Here is a 20,381-nt window from a genome sequence, read left to right on the forward strand (position 1 = left end):
ATCCTTTCATTGTCTTTTGTTGTAGGCCGGGCTGTACGCTGCTCTCACTGCAGCCAAGCGGTCTAATGCATCCAAGGTGACAAAAGTGACAACAGCGCTATCACGACATTAGTCACAAATGAAATTACACAAAAAAAATATGGAAAAGTTTGTCCCTCGTGTTGCGGGCAGAGAGCAGGGCGTGCTGACACTCATTAACGACCTGCAGGAGTCACAGATGGCAGTGGCATATATTTGGGTTATCTTGCATCGCAGGCGCATGCCTGAAAGAGCGTTTTCTTTCAGGCACGCACAAGAAATGCAATTAAAATGGACCTCACACCTTAAGGGTTTATATGATTATTTTAATCAGGAGAAATCAGATGCCCGCCTTCTGGAAGCCACTGCCACACGTAAGCTATGGACAAAATAAAGGAATTGGGAGGCTTTAGCCATAACCGGCACACTGGGGTACAGTCATCTCCCACTGCAGCGCATGACAGCCCAACCGTACAAATTTAAATGAGCTTATGTGCTGCACTGCCTTGCTATGAAAACCGGAGTGACTACTATTCTGAGGGAGCCGTGTGCGGTGAGGCTCGACTTGAAGCCAACTGCTAATTAAATCACTTTATTTCATAGCCAATCACAAAAATGATTTCAGAGAGAATCATACAAGCAGAGCCTCTAGCAGCCAAGTGAGTCACCCCTACACCAGACTGGAACAGTGAAATTGAGAGCAATTCATGTAGTGACTTATATTGGAGGAAAATCTCTACTGCCATCTAGTGGTAAAAAAAAAACAAGTCAGCTTGAAACAAATAATCATGGCAACAATGCAAAGGTTTAAACAAATATGAGCTTATTATAATAGTCCACAAAGTACTGAAACTTTACTTATTTAACTCACCTGTACACCAGCGATATAACAAGTCCTAGTCAAGCCAAAGAGCAACATGACACCCAGTATTTACACAAGAGCAATATTTTATTATGATAACAGTATCCCTCCACGCTTCCCGTATTTCGATAGCACATAAAAAAAATTATTAGTAACCAGTTGAGCGTCAGGGGTTGCGTCAACTGTACGACAATAACTGGCATTGGCCCCTCCCACAATGACCCAGGACGTCGCCTCTACTCTCCAGCTCCTCCCCCTCCTTCAAAGAAGTCCATTCTCACAGGCATTTTATGACAAGCACTGCCGAAAACTCCACAAAACTAACCAATAGAGAAAGGAGGCCTTTCAGGGTAGTCAAAAGAACAGAACGAGGCCACACTGGATAGACCCTCACCCCCGTTCCCAAAAGTCCACCCAGGAAAGGAACCACAAGTTCCAGCCTCCTCACGGTCCCAACTTTCAACATTTGGACAGTTTCCGGTTGCTCATGGCGCTGTTGCACGGGTGGGTATTGAGGTCAACACCACCACCAGTTTTCTTCCGGGTCTTTCTACAGAATTCCCACAGGCGTGTGAGAAGAGTACAATGCTCCAAAGTCGCTCACTCGCTCTTCCCCTGAGCAAGGGCAGGTGTCCCACCAAGTGCACACTTGCAAGAGGGTGTAGGGAACGAAACGCAGTAAGAGCACAACCAGCCTGCCCGGTTCAAGCGCAGTATAGTCTTGGAGGAGATGACCGTTACCACTCTCGCAGACTAAAGAGTGAAACGGCCTCAAGCTGGCATGTCTGTACAGCGATGATTTAAACTGTCCTAGCAGAAAAAATGGCGCAACTCCATTGCTGGACACAGCGTCCGTTTGCAAAGGCCAGACTAAAACCTCGACCAGTAAGACTAAAACAGACTCTAACGCGGCCGCCCAGAACAAAGAGGGTTCTGTGAGCGACAGGCAGATATACAGGCTCTACAGTGTAAAGATTGACTACAGAATTATTCAGTACAGTAATTGTGCTTTTACTCGCTAAAATACATGTTGCCTTAAATGGAAAAGAGACATGTTACATGTGTTTCCAGAGCTTAATCATGTCTCACAATAAAAATGATAGTTTTTTTCTTCTTTTTTTTTGTTTGGACAAAATCCAGTTTTGCCCAAGTGACTGAAAAAATGGGACGTTCCTTTGACTGCAGAGTTCTAGATCATAGATCTAATAGTTTCTGGCAGGTTTCAATGTCATCGTGCCCCCTTTCCGCCAAAAACGAAAACAAATCGCCAACTTGCATGTGAAATTAGATGAAGCAATTCCATTGCAGAAATCCAGGGACTTGAAATGAAGCTTTTCTGAACATATGTGAATGGCACAAATCTTTTTAAATGTCCTAGTGCCAAACTCCAGTCCTATAGGGCCATAGCAGGTTTAACTCCAGTCCTGGAGGGCCGCAGTGCCTGCAGGTTTAACTCCAGTCCTGGGGGGTAAAACTGTCTGTAAGTTTAACTTCAGTCTAGCGGGCCACAGCATCTGCAGGTTTTTGTCGTTTACTTTCAGCAGCCAATTTAGGTCTTGGAGGTGAGAGACTTATTTTGCCAATCAGGGACTTGAGACGCATGAAAAATCGGAATCCTCCAGGATCTAGTTAAACCTGCTGTGGCCCTACAGAACTGGAGTTAAACCTGCAGGGGTACTGTGTCCCTTCAGCATTGGAGTTAAAGGGGTACTGTGTCCCTTCAGCATTGGAGTTAAAGGGGTACTGTGCCCCTCCAGGACTGGAGCCCGACAGCCCTGCTGTGGTGGAAAAGAGAGCTCGCTGACGGCTGCCATGTTTTCTGACAGATGTGACCTGGAGGCTTCGTCAGGGGGCTGATGGGCCCAACAGCCTGGGGCAAGCGTTCCGCGCTGTGTATACCACAGTCACCTTTGAGCGTACGTGGAAAAAAAGCAATAACAATACAAAGGAAAAGGTCCTCCCATGCTGTGAACTCTTCACCTCCCCGTTCACCAGTGTTCCGTTTGATTCTGTCGGTCAGGCAGAGGCTCCTCATTGGAGGATAGAGGGGTATGGACACTGGTGGTCAGAGACACAGAGACGTGGGGGCGGGGCCTCTAGTGGCCACTCCCACCCATGTGCTCTCTCCTCAGGAGCCCTTTGAAGACCTTCATCTTCCCCGCCCCCGTCAGCTCGAAGCTGTACTCCATGGTTACGTAGGGCTTCTCCCCTTCAATCCCCCGCTGCAGGAGAAAGAGAAGGGAAGAGAGGGGGGAGAGAGAGAGAGAGAAAAGAGGGGGACAGAGGGTGGAGAAAGGTGGGAATGAGAGACACGTTGAGACTCACAAATACAGAAAGACCATAAGAGTGGTGCACACACACACACACACACACACACACACACACACACACACACACAGACACACACACACACACACATGCTCACACGCACGCATGTACACAGGTACACGCACACACTCACACGTACACTGATAAATTAGGCACTGACAGGCAGCAAGCCTGCAGATGAACATGCAGTCAAACACACAGCCGTGCCAGGATCAGACAGCCAGAGGGTCAGAAGGGACACATGAAACACACCTACACTCAGACAGACAGACAGACAGACAGACACTCAGACAGACGGACAGACAGACAGACAGACAGACAGACACTCAGACAGACGGACAGACAGACAGACAGACACTCAGACACGCCCGCTCACCTGCGCTCTCAGGAGGGTGTGGGGCAGCGTGACTCCGCCCATCAGCAGGCAGTTGACTCGCCGCAGGACGGAGGGGGCCACGGGGGTCACCAGGAAGTAGAGCCCCCGCGCCGTGTCCGCGCCCCGCAGTACACCTGCCCAACGCAACCTCAACGTCAGCACCTTATCACTCAAACACATCTACTTACATCTGAACAACTGATGCAGCTGAACAAGGGGTGGAGAACGTCCTAGATCAGTGGTGACCAACCCCTGGTACAGACTCAACTGTGGTGTTCTAGTTAGACTAATATCACACCCCTTCTGACAAAGCTGAACACGACAATTCATCATACGGCTAACAGTAATGTTCATGACTGTCCACAGCGCCAGGAACTTACAACATCCCTAAAACATACCATGAAAAATGAGATGGAGAGCTGTAGCGAGAGACAAAGGGACAGAGGGGGAGAGAGAGAGGGAGGGGTCGGGGTACTCACCGAAGCCCACGCAGGGGCAGATGGGGGTGTGCGAGAGCAGGACGGGCCCCCCGGAGCCCCCCACCTTCTCCCCCAGGCAGCAGAGCCCCACCAGGCTGCCGTTAGCAGCGTAGAGCGTGTGCAGGGGGGCCACCTCAGAGTGAGTCACCCGCACCGCCACGGCCGACATGGGGACCTGCGGGGGGGGGGGGGGGAGGGGGAGAGAGGGGCGGGAGGAGGGGGGAGGGATACAGAGAAAGAGAGAGGGGGGGGAGAGAGGGAGGGAGGGAGGAGAGGGGGAGAGAGAGAGAACACATTATAGGTGTACCACAGAGAACCTCAGATAAGGGCACAAAGAGAGCAGGCCAGAGCCCAGAGACTCTCTCTCTCACTCACACTCTCTCTCACTCACACTGCAGGAGGGGCTTACCTGGTACGGGATGAAGCAGTGCAGGGGCCTCACGGGGCCCGACTCGGGGGCCTGCAGCTGGCTGAAGTAGGCCAGCAGGGCCAGGTCGCGCAGAATGTTAGAGCGGTGGTACCTCCTGCGACAGCAGAGAAACACAGCAGTGACTCTAACCGCCTGCAGCACACAGACCACACGTGACTCCAGCACCCAGACCCAGGTCAGGGCCCCACAAGCCTTACACACTTTAAACACATTCACCCTATCATCTGGGGAAGGCACTTACTATAGTGGAGACGGGCCAAGCCAGCGATATGCCAGCTAAGACACGGGTCACATTCTCAGCGGGCGGTTCAAGGAATGTGACTAATAAACCACAGGCCTGCATCTCAAAGCTTACGCTTGAACCGCCCGCCCGACCGGCTTTCAGCAAGCCCACAAGATGGGTTTTCAACGACTACACGTTGCGTCCCCAAAAGTGGGTGGTGGATTCAGGGCTCCACAGCGCTCTCATTTTAGGAGCGTTTGCTCCAGAGAATTGATGTGCGCTAACTAAAAATATAATTTAGGAGCACTACAAAGTGGGATGCTTAAGTGTGCCCTTAAATTTTTTGACTTACAAAAAAAGTTACTGTTATCTTTTGCATTGCTAAATCAAACATTTACACAGGTGCAGGCCCTTGTAATGTGTCCATTAAAAACCAAACTAGCATCAGTACAGCTGTTCACACTTCCCTCGCCCCAAGCTCCCATAATTCTTAAGTCATCATCTATGATGTCAATGAGATGATGGTGAAATGCTTCATGGGAATTGCAGTACTATGCTTAATTGGAAGACCTGTTAGGCCAAGCACAGGGTTTGATTTATAACGCATGAAAACAAATCGAGCTGTATTTGGGGTAGACTACTACCGCAATAACCGTAAAGAAAGAGTCGACTGACTGAGCGGAGCGAACCAAACGCTGAAATTTCCTCACATGTTGCTCACGGTCCCCGCTCCCTCGAATTCCGACTGGACGCTGAGCAGCACGTGGGGCTGGGGCGCGGCTTGCTCTTCCGTGGGCGGAGCCGGGGGGCGGGTCTGCCAGCCGGGGGCGGAGCTCATGAAGGCGGGGGTGAGGTCTGGGCACTGGGTGGTGGAGCCGTAGCTCAGCTGCACCACGTGGGTGACGGAGAACAGTCGAATTAAGTCCACCAGCAGCTGGAAGCCAAAACCTACAGCAGAGGAGATGACCATCAGTGGGGGGGAGGAGACAGGGCACCAGCTGAACCTGACTTCCAGTGGTAGCAGGTTTCAATTCAGGAAATTTAATTCAATTTAACCAACTTAATTTCAATTCAAGAAAATTCAATTCAGGGGACTTAATTGACCCATTAATACGTGAGATCACAAATATATGATTAGAATGTTCTTAACTGAACATTCTAATACTGATATATCACTGCAGGTAATTGAAAGCAATGGGGTTTTAGAACACTGACTGACCGAATTTTTCATAAAACGTTCCCTATTTGTAACATTCTAGGGTTAAATTCTAATAGAATGTAACAGGGCGTCCAATTCACAAGGTGAGCTTCAATTAACTTACTGAATCAACGGAAATGAAATGGAATTGACCCCAAATTTAGTCAGATGTCATGAAAGAGTGACATTAACGAAACAAAGCATCAGTTGACCCTTTATATATTATCGATTCAACTAATCATCACATTCTGCTATGGAGCTCATTGGAGCTCAGCTAGTAAAGGTTCATGGAGCCCTGCTCTCCCATCATCAGCAGGAAGCGCTGGGACTGACCTTTGACCCAGCCCATGGTGTTGACGATGACGGGCGTCTCGCGGCTGTAGGAGCGCCACAGGAACTTGAGCGACTCCAGGTAGCGGTCCAGGTCCCTCTCGCAGGACGTCTCCCCGAAAAACACCATGTGCTCCGGGGTGCACTGGTGGGTGAACGGGGCGCCTGAGGAGAGAGCAAGAGAGAGAGAGAGCCACAACTGAACCGAGACTGCTCTGTGACATCATCATCACAAGGGGTGGTTTCGCACTGACGTCACAAAGCAGGCCACAAAGAGGCATTTCCTTAGCTCCCCCCATGCCACCAGTGAACCCTGTGCAAACGTATACAGCCTAACTAAGTTGAGGACTATAGTAGGTACACTTTAACAGAACAAATTACCCAAAAAATGTGAAACCAAGTTATTAAAAAAAACCCCATTTATAAATATCAAAGACATTTTTAAAAATTTCCACAGTACCCTACAGACACTGCGTGGGGTACCGTGCGAAGTGCTGGACTGAAGAAGGACACTGCTGTTAACATATTTAATTCAGCTCAATACAACTGTAATTCAGTTTTACAATAATGACAGACAATAAGACAAGAAAACAAAAGCAAATAATGCCCTCTACTGAGTGCATTGCAGAGGCATATAACAGAGGAGTTCAAGCTGAGGGTTCAGGCCAGGAAGAGTCAGCTATGTGCCCCGCCCCCACCAGCCAGGCGTGGCCGCTCGGGTTCGGTGAGAGGTACGTACCCAGCAGCGGCTCGGTGACGGTGAGCAAGGACAGGCAGCCGGGAGGGGTGAACTCCGTCTGGCCGAGATCGCACTCCAGGTAGTCCACACTGGCGGTGCTGTACGGAGACAGACACGTACACGCACACACAGACACATGCACAGACACACGCACAGACACACACAGACGCGCACACACACACAGACGCGCACAGACACATGCACAGACACACGCGCGCGCACACACACAGACACACAGTAAAGAGTGTAAGCGTTACATCCGTTAACACTTGAGTAGACAGAAGCTTCCACTCTTACACAGAGCAGCGCTCATAGTGCAGCTGCTTTATCTGAACATGCCGTGACCCTTTCCGATCGCGCACGTCGCCGTGACGACCTGGCGGGTGGGGGCAGCACTCACTGGTTGAGCAGGGTGTTGATGAGGTGCCGGGTGAAGGAGGACTTCCCGGTGTTCTTGGCCCCGCACACCAGGATGACCGGACAGCCATCAGACTCCTCTGTGCGGGGGGGGGGGGACAGAGGATTGATGTTAATTTGATAATTAAAACATGACACAGTGACACATCCCTGGAGACAAGCGACACGATTGCAGCAAAGGAAATCAAGGGTTCATTAAAAGGGTTTAATGATAGGAGCGTATTTAACAAAGAACCCTGGGGCAGGAGTTTCTTTTTGTGTTAGTTTTTTTTTTAAAGAAGAGCAGGACATTCTGCCCTCCTTTCATACACTTGTGCTTTACTCAAACAGCGCCAAAGCAGCCGGAGTAACTGACAGAGAAGGGACCACAGCTGAGAAAGTGCCACGGTGGGGGAATCGAACCCCCGTCCACGCGGGAGGAACAGCGTACGGCTCGAGACTCGGCCGGCTGCCTGGCGGAGTGTACACCTGCGGATGAACTTTGGGGGCCGCGGTGGGGGCTACCTTGGCAGGCGTGCAGCAGGCTGGAGAGGGCGTTCCGGTAGCTCTGTGACATCACAAGGCTCTCGCCGCCGCTGCTGCGCAGGGGGATGAGGCCCACTGCTGACAGGGGGCATTCCGGGACCGACGATTGGTCCAGCTCCCTCTGTCAACCAATCAAAGCGCAAAACACTGTCAGTCCGTGGTCCTCCGAGTTTTTCTTTTTTTCTATTGTGGTTTTATCAGTTATAATGTCAACAATACATTTATCCTATAAAAATATCGTCATCATTTTCCAAAATTAATGAAGAAATAGTGACGAAAAATAATATTTAGACATTTCTCTTAAGTAACAGGCCGAGAATAATACTAATAACAGTAATAACAGACAGCAGACAGAGCGGGTGTGCTAGCCCGGCGGGCGGCTGCAGGCTCACCGCGCTGAGGCTGAACAGGTCCCGGTGTTCCGGCAGGCTGGAGAGGAAGCGGGTCAGAGGGGTGTCCAGCGGCTCCAGCAGAACCAGGCAGCAGTCCGGATCCACCGCACCCAGGAGCCTCTTCCGCGGATCCGCTGCAGAACCGCCACGGCAACAGGCCGGGTCAGAACCCGCCAGGGTCACACTACCTCACACAAGGGGTTCTCTAACTCAGTCATGATTCCCACCCCCCACCCCCCAAACACTGCATTCAGTTGTAGCCAATCCCTGGGTAATTTAAAGTTGTTGAAAATACGTCCCCTTGAACTTACAGGTTCGACTCACTGTCATTTGCTTTGGGTTTTGAGCTTGCATTTAGCTCAAATGATTTAGTTTCAGTGACCAGGTAGATACTCTTTCAGCAATTATGATCCTAATGATTTCATAATTATGAGCCTAATTCAATTTAATTGTGACTGATTAAAAATTTAATCTTCCCCATTTCAGAAATCATTCGCAATATAGCACACTTAGTGAAAGCATTACAAGTTGAACTGACCGAATTAAAATTTCTGGAATGAAAGTACGGAACGTTCAGTCTTCGCCGCTATTTCAGAAATAATGTAGCATTAACGGGGAAATAATCCCGTGGGGCGGGGCGAGTTTGGAGTCGTGGTTAGGAAAGATAACATGTGGGTAATAGGCTTGAGGAGCGTCCAAACCCAAACCGCAATGCCACACTACAGCTCACGATTCCCATCGGGACAATGTGTCATTTGACCACTGGCACAGATATTTATTTTTTACTTTTTTTCTTTCTGTTCTTTTCACACTGCATAAAATGCTCCGGTTGATGAAACTTCAGTGCATAACTAAGAGGTGTTCTTACAGAGTCCGTTGCTCCACTGAGGTCACCATTTACCAACCTACCGAGCAAAAACTGACCCATTTTTCCTTGGTGCTCATAACGCATGTGTGTTTGCATGTGTATGTGTGTGTGTGTGCGCGTCTGTGTGTGTGGGCGCATGTGCCTGCCTGCCCATGCGCTTCCCCTTCCCACAATCCACCTCCCCCTCAGAGCCCAGAGCCTAGCCCAGTGACCCCTCCCTGGGGCATTACCTATGGACAGGTATTTGCGGATGATGCTTTTGGCCTCCAGGCGGCGCTCTTTAATGGTCTTGCAGATGAGGGAGGAGTTTCCCATGGCGGTGATGGACAGGGGGAAGTGCGTGGGTGGGGAAAAGACGGGGTACGGCTGCTGGCCCTCTTCGATGGTGAACCCCAGCACCTCCACTCTCCCGTACAGGCAGGTGAGCAGGGCCTTCCCCCGGAAATGCAACCGCTGGGCAGAGAAGGAGGAGACTCAATTACCCAGGATGCAAAGAAATCAGGTTTCACTTCCAGCGACATGAGTGGCCAAGCTTTGTGTGGTACTGTTTCAACTAAAGTAACTGTGGGTAAACTATATCTGCACACCACATTTGCAGCAATAATTTTTCTCAAAAGGAAAAACACAATCTAAAAATGTTTACAGAAAAATATAGGCCCACCAACAAAAGCTAGAATTGGCATTATATTGCATTATATTTATTTTGACGCTTTTATTAAAAGCGACGTACAATAAGTGCATAATATACACATCCGGCACTGCACTAGAATGGTCCACTTGGTGTAGTAAAATAAGCAGTTTTCGTGAGCATGTTCAGTTTTTTTAGCTAGCTGCTGAACTGCATAAAAATGCACACATTATAGCAGGGAATACCTAGCAACTATAAATTTTCCCATACAAAACATTTCTATGAACTAACATTGAAAACAGAGAAATTGAGTTTGCGTATGAAAACACAGAACAGTCAGCAATGCAGTTGTGAATGCAACCATGCAGTAGAAATGAGTACATTTTGCATTCCACCACTCATACTGGAGACTGAAAGACGCATGCAGCGAGACGCTGCTATCCCAGCATGCAATGCTGCGTTCTGAAAGGTGAGCGCCACTGTCCCCACCTACCTGTCCCTGCCGCATGAGCAGTACGGTCCAGTTGTGGATGGGGTCTCGCTCGGCGTGGTATGGCTCCTCCCCTTTTCCGTCGGGGTCCGCCCCCACTGGGCGTTCCCCTTCCACACCATTCTGCAGGACTGACAGGGCGAAGGCGGTCCAGTACTCCGAGTCCTCCGAGCTGGACTCCGTCAGAAGGTGCGGCCCAGCGCCCCCGTTGGTGTGGGCGTGAGGGTCCGATGAGCCAGGCTTAGCCTTCCCTTTGGTCTTCGGAGGAGGTCCCTGCCCCTGGCTCTGCCCAGAGTTGACCGGCCGAGCACCACTCTTCAGTCTCTTTACGCTGTGCTGCCCCCTGCTGGACAATTGGTAGTACTTTTTGGCCATGGCAGTGTCTGGGCTGGTGCTTGGGGAGTCTGAGTTCACCATGCTGGATTTCTGGGTGTGGAACTGCCTCCTCTTCTTCTTGGCCTTCTTCATTTCCACAGAACTCCTCCCTTTGGCCTTAGGGCCACCGTTTGCCACTTTCATGTTCTCCTGCCTAACCGCTGCTACTTTAAACTTCTGAACAGGGCACCTGTAGATAAATGTGACAATTAATTTGGCAGGTCACACAGTAAACGTGAAATTGGAGAATAACAAGACAGACGAGAAGACGCGAGACAATTCTGTTAATTTAAGTCTAGCCTAAAATATGAGAATCGCGTGGAAAACGAGATGATGGACCTCACCATTCGGTAGTAGCCTAATCAATACACAGTACGTGACCATTCCAGTGGTCTGGTAGTCAGAATGTCCACTTTCAAGACCAAAAGCTCCTGAGTTCTTACAAGGCACAAAGGCCAACTGATTAGCACTAATTATTAAAAATTACATTAAAAGAGCTAAAGTGTGTCGTCTACTACTTTAACCTTGTATCTGAATATCTTAAAATTGTTTACTTAAAACTAGAGTATTCATTTCAAACTACAAACCGACACTGACGCAGAATATCATGCTGGCGTTTCTTGCACACCGGTTTCGTAAACTAGCCAGCTTTTTATTGGTTAGCTATAACATCCCATAATATTTAAATATATATATATTCGTACTGATGCAGTGATAACTACTAGAAACTATAATATTATATTCCAAGTTATTATACAATATAATATATTGCACAATTTGCTCATCTAGATTAACTAGCGTTTGTTAAGTTGCGGGAAAGAGAATACCGATTGCCTCTTAAAATCGTTTTAACGTCTTAGTTGATGTACCTAGCTAACGTTAGCCACCTTAGCTAACTACAAGTCGCCATTACAAGACAAATCGTGTTTTATGCTTGCTGGACTGGTTCTGTAATGCTTAACAGAACTATAGGTTAAATTCATCGTCACTGCCACTCGCATGAAATACATAATCGATTCACCAAGGTGAATTCTGTACTGTAGTTACAAATTTTGCTAGCTGAACATAAGCAAGCACGCACCACTCTCCATTTGGCTATGAAACGATAGCTAGCTATATAACGTTAGACACAATAACCTGGTTAGCAAATTTTCTATAGTACGGTCTACCTCCAAAAAAACAGTCAAAAAACAAACCTCACCTTACCTCTCTTGATCCGTACGACCACCAGCTAAGTGTTTATCTCGCACATTTAACGGCCCCTTATTTGTGTAACGTTAGCTCTCGGTCCATGTGTAGACCCCGCCGCCACAGCATGATGACTTGTTTGGCCAACCATCATTCTTCTGGCAGCACCGCACAAGTTAGCTAACTAGCCAACCTCGTTTTTCACACCAAGTATCAATTAATGTGGCCGGTTTTTATTAAACACCGTGTAAACGAAAGACCCAAACAGAGTTAAACATGCAACTCGTCCATCTACACCTTCCAGTGGCAGGTCGAAGTCATTCAAATTTGTATTTTTTGAGAAATGTCGCCTCGGTGCCCGGTGCACTCCCTGCGCACTGTACAAAATGCTGGACAGTGAATACCCTCCCCTAAGTTTTTGTTTCCAATCTCTTGTCCGCAAGAGGGCCCCCTAGTGTTGTAAAAGCTAAAGTGTAATGCCTGCAGGAAACCTACAACAGAACCTATGAACAGAACGAATGCTTTTTGGAGTTTGATTACACATAAAAAATACTTAGCGGTTGCTACAAAATGAATAATTTTTCGATTATGTACACATTGGGTGGCTAGTTACACTTAATTTAAAGTACCCCTTAATACATTAACAGATAAAGTCACTGTGGTGGGGTGAAGTAACGTGACAAACAAAATAAGAGGTTCAAAACAAAGGTTCGCGATGTAAATTAATCAGCAGCGTTGAACTCAAACGTTTAATATAACCAGTAAGCTAAATATGGAATATTGAATTAATGCTAATGAAGACATGTAATCTTTATTCTATTGATCGGTAAAACATCATCGATTTCTTTAAGCTAGTATGCACAGCAGACACCAGTAGAGTCAACTTATACTATAGCTTCTCACGTTACCTCACATTTCCCTACTGGGCTCTCCACCAATGTCGTCACATCCTGTGTCTGCACCAATATGGCCTCCTATGTTGTAATAAAAAAAGTAATTCATGTCTTCAAGATTTCTGTTTAAGCATTAATCAAAGAATATAATTTCAGAGATTCTATAATTTCGTCGACTGAAACAGGAAGGACTTTTCCATCGAAATATTAAGGTGAGTGGCGCAGAACACTATTTTATCTGCAACAGAAATTAAAGCTTAGGGAGCGTCAGTAAAAACATCGATCTTACTGCAAACGTTGAGGTAAGGGCTTGTTAGCTACCTCAAATTATTGTAGCCGAATAGTTTTTGATGGAAAATGATAAAATCGACGGGTCACAGAAGCTTGGAAATCCAGCGCACACAGTAGCCACAAACCTAATAACGCCACTGCCATGAACAATAACAGTTATGCGGATACCAAGTAATTTATTAAATGTTCATTTCCTGAAATACACGAGACATATACTTTCTGAGCCATAATGGGAGTTCTTCTATTGTATTTGACCAAATAAGCGTTTTATGTAGCTAGCAAGGAAGCATTGCGATCTAGATCGCTATCTTGGAAGCAAACATTGGCCGTTAGAAATCCCGTGTAGAACAAAAACATGAATCTGTCCCCCAGGGAAAGCAACCACATAACAAATTATCAATGATAACTCAGGAATATTATGTGTATTAGCATTACTAAATCGCCATATCGTCTGGATTGGGTCTCAAACGTTTATATAGTGTCTTGAGTTCACTTTCCTCCTCTCCCCATCTGGTTGTTGCAGGTTTCAAGGAGGAGATGGCTGTGCCTCATGCCCATGCCCAGCGCGTGCTGTCCTTCCTCAACCAGCAGAGGGGGCTGGGCAGGTTCTGCGACGCAATGCTGAGTTTGGGGAGCGGGCAGGTGTACCTCGCACATCGCAACGTGTTAGCATGCTTCAGCGAGCTCTTCCAGGAGGCCTATACAACCACCACGGCCTGCATGGAGGTCTGCCTACCAGAGGAATGCCCTACAGATGGACTGGAGGTGGTCCTGGACTTTGTGTACACCGGGGAGCTTAAATTGGACTCTGTCAACTTGGAAAAAGTGCGAAGGGCGGCTGTCAGCCTGTCAGTACCAGACGCTGTCAACCTCTGCCAGAACTTCAGCTGCCAGCAGAGATTGCCTCAGAGGCCCAAGACCGAAGAGCTGGGGACTGGGGATGAAGGTTACAGGGGGCCCAACGTTCCCTCTATTCCCCAGGACACCTCCAGCTCTGAGACCCCAGTGAAGGGAAAGCAGAAACCCAGGCCGACGCCCAAAACCCGGCCTAAAGCCGCCAGTACCACACCCAAACAGACCGCCCCCATCCCGCCCCCCACCACTACAACACGCTCTGGCCGTACGGTCAAGGGACCCAGTCGCCTGCTAAGGGACGGCCCCACCCCACCTCTCACCCCGCGCGGAGGCGCGCCCAGGAAGGCCGACCCCGGGACCCTAGAGGGGGGAAAGGGAGGAGCAGAGGAAGGAGGTCAGAGCAGAGACCGGCCTGCCAGTGAGCCTGAGGTACCTGGATTTATCTCCATCAGGATAAGGATGTGAATCCACTTAAATGGCAGAAATCAGGCCTAGAGCCAAGATGGTGTAGTTATGTAAGAAAATGTTATGAAAATATCTTGTGAGGCACGAGGCAAGCTTTCTTTAAAAAAAAAAAGTTTCTTTGTTATGTGATTAAATATATATGTTTAATGTGGTCAACTAAACAGTCTGAAAAATAGGAAAAGTTGTTTTGAAACTTAAAATCCAGTTCATCAGAAAAAGTGATTGTTAATGTTTGGAGCTGCAGTGTGTTTGTTTAACCCTTTGAAGGGTAGGTTTTTTGGAATGTTTTTTTCTAAATTCTAAGTCAGTGTTGTGGAACTCCATTGCTTTCCAGTAGTGAGTGTTACATCAGCATTACAATAGTCTGGCAAGAACGTTCTAATGACATATTTGTGATAGCAAAAGCAACGTTTTTTGCTCTTGTGACTTACTTACCAAAGAAACACGGGGTGGGTTTCTGTTCCCAGGTGGGAGGGAACTCAGAGCTGGCCAACGACAATGAGGAAGATGATGCTGGCGAGGTGGAAGGGCTTCAGGAGGACACGGACGAGGAGTACCTGCCCCGCTCCCTTCCCACTGCCACCGGGGGGCCCCAGAGGGCCAGACGTAAGGGCCGCGGGAAAGCTGTCAACAAGGAGAACGGCGAGGGGGCGGTTCGGGATCCCAAGAGGAGCTCTGTCCAGTGCCCCACGTGCCACAAGACCTTCCTCAGCAAATACTACCTCAAGGTGCACAACCGGTAAGCACTGGCAAACACAAACGATAAGTTTAATGTGAGTTGGTCTGGTCTGGCTGAGAGTATTCATCTTCTTTTCCAAAGCCTTTTTCCTTCGCTGTATCTATCACTGTAAATGGAGAGATTAGTGACACTGTATTAGGCTGAGACACACACACACCTAACCGCAGTTATGAACCATGTTTTAAGGCTGAAAAACAATAGTGTATTTTCTTCTAAGACAGGGCAATAGGAGTTAGTATATTTATTTTGTGTGTAGGATGCTGTATTGAGTTATTATTTACACGGAGATTCATCCATTGTGATTACCTCATAAAAAAACATTTATGTGTTGGAGCAATAGTTAATGAACATCACACGGATCGCAGGCCTCGCGGGTTCAAAACCATCAGTCTACACAGAGCAGGGTATCCCAGCAGCCCGCAGGATGAAAATGTCACGGCAGAATGTCGCAGCAGACCCAGCCGAAGTTGTCTCGGCGTGGAGCGCCGCTTCTCACGTGGGCTTTTTCCACACCGCAGGCGCCACACCGGGGAGAAGCCGTTCGAGTGCTCCAAGTGCGGCAAGTGCTACTACAGGAAGGAGAACCTTCTGGAACACGAGGCGCGGAACTGTCTGAACAGGGCAGGCGTGGTGAGTCTCTCCGCCGCATAAATCAGCAGCCGGCTCCCTCTCTCCAGATATGGTGCCCAGGGTTGCATTCCTAAGCCACTACACACAAACCTCAGACAAAAAACTAATTTAATACATTAGACGGCACCTTGATTAAAACACTGTAGAGGAAGTACCAAATTCTGAGTTCCTGTTTAAGACGATGAGTTGTGTGATGCCTCCGTTTACTCCGTGCTGTGTGTGTGTGTGTGTTTGTGCGGCGCAGGTGTTCTCGTGCTCCATGTGTCCCATGACGTTCAAGAGGCGGCTGGAGCTGCGGTTCCACATGGTCACGCACACGGGGGAGATGCCCAACAAGGTGAGTCCCGCAGCTCCAGCCAGGCCGCCCGTGGCCTGCAGGGCCCTCATCCTCTACAGCCACATTTCCACAGCAGCGCTAACACTGGGCGACCTAACGCTGCTCCACAGCATCTCTGGGCCCTCATCTTCTACAGCCACATTTCCACAGTAGCGCTAACCTGGGAGACCTAACGCTCCTCCAGAGCATCTCTGGGCCCTCATCTTCTACAGCCACATTTCCACAGCAGCGCTAACGCTGCTCCACAGCATCTCTGGGCCCTCATCTTCTACAGCCACATTTCCACAGTAGCGCTAACCTGGGAGAGCTAACGCTCCTCCAGAGCATCTCTGGGCCCACATCCTCTACAGCCACATTTCCACAGCAGCGCTAACACCAGACGAGCTAACGCTCCACAGCCATCTTTGGGCCCCAATAAATAAATGAAATATGTTCCATGATAAGTGACCAAGTATCTGTTCCGTCATGAAATTTGTGCATTTCTGTTTCACTTAATGATTACTTTGCCTCAAAATATAGCCAAAAAAACAAAACTGTCACACCATGTACACATTATAAGGAATCCACCATTTAAATGAACTGTTTATTATAAGTGCTATAACGTTGTACTGAATTCAGCTCACTTTACATTGTCATCGGTCTTTGTGTCAGTGTACATCCTGCCCTGAGCAGTTCATGCAGAAAAAGGACCTGAAGATCCATCTAATCAAGGTCCATGGAGCCCCCAAACCACATGCGGTGAGCCCTTCCAGACTGTCACATATCAGAGTTTGTGTCTCCTTTCAGTGAGCTGGAATAATTTTACACGCTCGGCTTATGGTCTTAAACTCGGACCCTAAATATCTCAATAAGAGGCTGAGGACGAGTCTGACGTATTTACATGCGTTAAGAATGTCTGCACTCGTTGACAGCCGGGAACAAGGGTGGTATTTCCCCAAGCAGGATTACTGAGTTAGCTGGACAACTACTCTGAGTAAAAACCGGAATGGCTCTTTTTGTAGATGTAGTCCATATTCCAGATTTGGGAGGGTTTCAGGTTTTACTTAGTGCAGTTATCCAGCTGACTCAGTAATCCTGCTTCGTGAAACAGGATTGCTCAGTGCTCAGTTGAAAATATCCAACAATAAATACTGGTGGCCCCCCAAGATGTTTAGGGTCTGGAAACCAGTTTTTTCAGAATTGTCAGGAAAATAATCTCAATCCCGGAGTGTGGGGACTCTATTTCCCACAGTGCTCCCTGTGTCCCAAGTGCTTCCTGTCCCGCACGGAGCTGCGTCTGCACGAAGCCTCCAAGCACCGTGGGGAGAAGCTGTTCGTGTGTGAGGAGTGCGGGCACCGCGCCTCCAGCCGAAACGGCCTGCAGATGCACATCAAGGCCATCCACAGGTAGGGCTGGGGGCGGGGACCCAGGGGGATCATGGGACAGAACAGGGACAGTGACGTGTATACTGAGGAGACAGAGGGGTAATGAGTGAATATAACAACACTATAGTCTGTATTTAGGACAGAACAGCATTAATAAGTAAAACACTGTGGTCTATACTTAGGACACAAAAGGAAAACGAGTAACTATTACACTGTGGTCGGTACCTAGGACACAAAAGGGTGATGAGTAAATATAACACTCTGATCTGTACTTAGGACACAAAATGATAATGAGCGAATATAACAACACTATGGTCTGTACTTAGGACAACGTGGCATTAAACGTGAGCTAATATAACATTATAGTCTGTACTGAGGACCAATAGGGATAATGAATGAATATAACACTTTTCTGCACTTTGAACACAGAGTGTTAATGGGTGAATATAACAAAACTGGTCTGTATGTAGGAGACGGCCTGTCTCAGGAACAGCGAGAGACAGCCAAGCTAGCTTTCAGTGCACGAAAGGGTCAGGGCTTAAGAGAGTCTGCACTGATTCAGTGAATTGACAGGAGAGTCTGGAGACTGATTGGCCATAATGTGTTCTCGTGCCCTCCAGGAACGAGCGGCCATTCGTGTGCGAGTTCTGCAACCACGCGTTCACCCAGAAGGCCAACCTCAACATGCACTTACGCACACACACTGGAGAGAAGCCCTTCCAGTGCCACCTCTGCGGGAAGACCTTCAGGACCCAAGGTAACTGCCCGCCAGACTCCTGACACACAACCCCGAGCTTCTGGAACTTTCCAGGCTCAGAGTTACCGACATGTCTGCCTGAGGGCTTGACAGACTTGAGGATACCCTCTGCCTCTCCCCCATTTCACACCTACCAGGAACAGCATGGGCACTCCCACACACACACACACACACACACACACACATGTACGCACACAGTTCACCTTCACCTGTTCCCACAGCCAGCCTGGATAAGCACCACCGCACGCACACGGGCGAGCGGCCCTTCCGCTGCGAGTTCTGCGACCAGCGCTTCACGGAGAAGGGGCCGCTCCTGCGCCACGTGGCCAGCAAGCACCAGGAGGGCCGGCCGCACTACTGCCACATCTGCAGCAAGACCTTCAAGGGTGAGCCCGCCGCAGCGCTAACAAATCAGCCCAGTGCTAGCGTATGGGCCACAGCGCTAACCTATCAGCCCAGTGCTAGCATATGGGCTGCAGTGCTAACCTATCAGCCCAGTGCTAGCATATGGGCTGCAGTGCTAACCTATCAGCCCAGTGCTAGCATATGGGCTGCAGTGCTAACATATCAGCCTGGTGCTAGGATATTGGCTACAGCGCTAACATATCCCACTAAGAAGAGCCCAAATGCTAACATAAGAGCAGAGCAATAATATAGCAACCCACTGCTATCTGTAGTTTGGTGTCTGCAGTTTGGCTCTTGCAAAGGAGAGTTCAAAATGCATGTGATATTAGATTTATTCATTGTTCATTCTGTCTACAGGAGTGCAGGCACTGGACCATGATGTATTTGTTAATTTGCTTGCTGACAGAAACAAACCATGCGTGGAAGATTATGCTCAGCATTTTGTGGTCTAGTGAGGAAAAATGATTGTTTCTTTCACAGTAACAGATGTTTTACATCTCTCCCTTCACTAAATGCCTAATTACAGCTGGATGAATTATTGGATGTAACGGTCCATATGCTCTGGATGTTCTTTGTTTAAGACAGAAATTCCGCAGACCAGAAAACTGATAAAATACCATTATGAGAATTAGGAGAAAAGTTGACCCCAATTTAAAAAATATGTTTAAGAAAAACAACATGTGCATTGCATTAAACACTCTCATACAGGAGAAACTGAGCAACAGAATTTTGTATATTCCAGATTGATATGTTTATTTGCACTAGTTAGTTTAGTAGTGTGCAGGTTTCTCTTTTGTACCCCAGGCACCTGAATTTTTTGCACACACAAGCACTGCAGTGTCCTCACCCTGCTTTACCCCTCCCCCCCAGCCATAGAGCAGCTGCGGGTTCACGTCCGACGGCATAAAGGCATGCGGAAGTTCGAGTGCGTCGAGTGTGGGTACAAGTTCACCAGACAGGTAGGTCACGGAGAGAATGTGAACCAATCAAAGGTGATCATCTTTGTGATAAAATAATGATTTCACCCATTTAAATGAAAATGGGAAAAGCAATATGGTACTTAGGGGGACATGGTTTGACTCAACACCATAAGTTGTTTCTGACAGATGTACAGTTTGGTTGTGACAAAATAAAGGCTTCTTAAAACTCAAAACTCTCTCCCTCTTCCCCCTCCCTCCCTCCCTCTCTTTTAGGCACATCTGCGTCGACACTCCCAGATCCACAACCGGGTGGAGAACTACAACCCGAGGCAACGGCGCCTACGCAACCTGGTGGTGGAGGACGAGAAGGCGGTTGAGGGGGCGGGCCCGGCGGTCGGCGACATCATCAGCGTCATGATCCAGCCCAGCGCCATCGTGGTGGAGGAGGTGGTGTCCACCCAGGGGGCGGGGCCCAGTGAGGCGGGAGAGGAGGGCGAGGGGGAGGGGGAGGCTGAGGAGGAGGGAGAGGGAGACGGAGAGCGGGAAGGGGAACAGGAGGGGGAGGAGGAAGGGGAAGGGGAGGGGCCGGCGTTCTCCGTGGCAGACGTAATGGAACAGACTCTGCTGGTCACCGGGGCCTACCCCAGTGACCACGCTGCCGTGGTAACCGAGGAGATGGCTGAGGGCGGAGCCGAGGAGAAGGCCTGAGGAACGTCGCTCCCTGTCCTCGCTCCCGCGTTCGACGCCGTGGCCACACGCAGGACGCGACCCACAGCACACGGCTGCACATCCCTTTGTGAAGTAGCCAGGAATGCCATTCGTCATGATTCATCGGGAAATGCTGATTTTCACACCTCA

General features: G+C 48.7%; 2 protein-coding genes across 5 annotated transcripts; one reads left to right on the forward strand and one right to left on the reverse strand.

The window, feature by feature from the left end:
* Positions 1–948: 948 nt before the first annotated feature.
* nol9 (nucleolar protein 9) lies at positions 949–12,902 on the reverse strand. Of its 4 annotated transcripts, none has more exons than XM_035382531.1 (13): positions 12,775–12,902; positions 10,307–10,868; positions 9,416–9,638; positions 8,318–8,451; positions 7,905–8,046; positions 7,384–7,480; positions 6,984–7,081; positions 6,248–6,409; positions 5,427–5,664; positions 4,473–4,587; positions 4,064–4,238; positions 3,585–3,718; positions 949–3,102 (listed from the first exon to the last, which is right to left on the reverse strand). In XM_035382531.1, exons 2-13 carry the CDS (start codon positions 10,820–10,822, stop codon positions 2,977–2,979), a joined length of 2,160 nt encoding a protein of 719 aa, XP_035238422.1. In that variant the 5' UTR covers positions 10,823–10,868; positions 12,775–12,902; the 3' UTR covers positions 949–2,976. The 4 variants fall into 4 exon arrangements, with proteins under 4 accessions (XP_035238422.1, XP_035238419.1, XP_035238421.1 ...); XM_035382528.1 differs by lacking the exon at positions 12,775–12,902 and adding an exon at positions 11,885–12,753; XM_035382530.1 differs by lacking the exon at positions 12,775–12,902 and adding an exon at positions 11,880–12,753.
* On the forward strand, positions 12,835–20,231 carry zbtb48 (zinc finger and BTB domain containing 48). Its single transcript, XM_035382241.1, has 12 exons — positions 12,835–12,971; positions 13,574–14,334; positions 14,838–15,109; positions 15,628–15,739; positions 15,984–16,076; positions 16,728–16,814; positions 17,308–17,462; positions 18,062–18,198; positions 18,420–18,584; positions 19,474–19,562; positions 19,797–20,033; positions 20,142–20,231. Exons 2-12 carry the CDS (start codon positions 13,588–13,590, stop codon positions 20,229–20,231), a joined length of 2,184 nt encoding a protein of 727 aa, XP_035238132.1. The 5' UTR covers positions 12,835–12,971; positions 13,574–13,587.
* The last annotated feature ends 150 nt before the right edge of the window (positions 20,232–20,381 follow it).

This window comes from Anguilla anguilla, chromosome 11 (assembly GCF_013347855.1).
Source record: "Anguilla anguilla isolate fAngAng1 chromosome 11, fAngAng1.pri, whole genome shotgun sequence".
In the NCBI taxonomy this organism is placed as follows: Eukaryota; Metazoa; Chordata; class Actinopteri; order Anguilliformes; family Anguillidae; genus Anguilla; species Anguilla anguilla.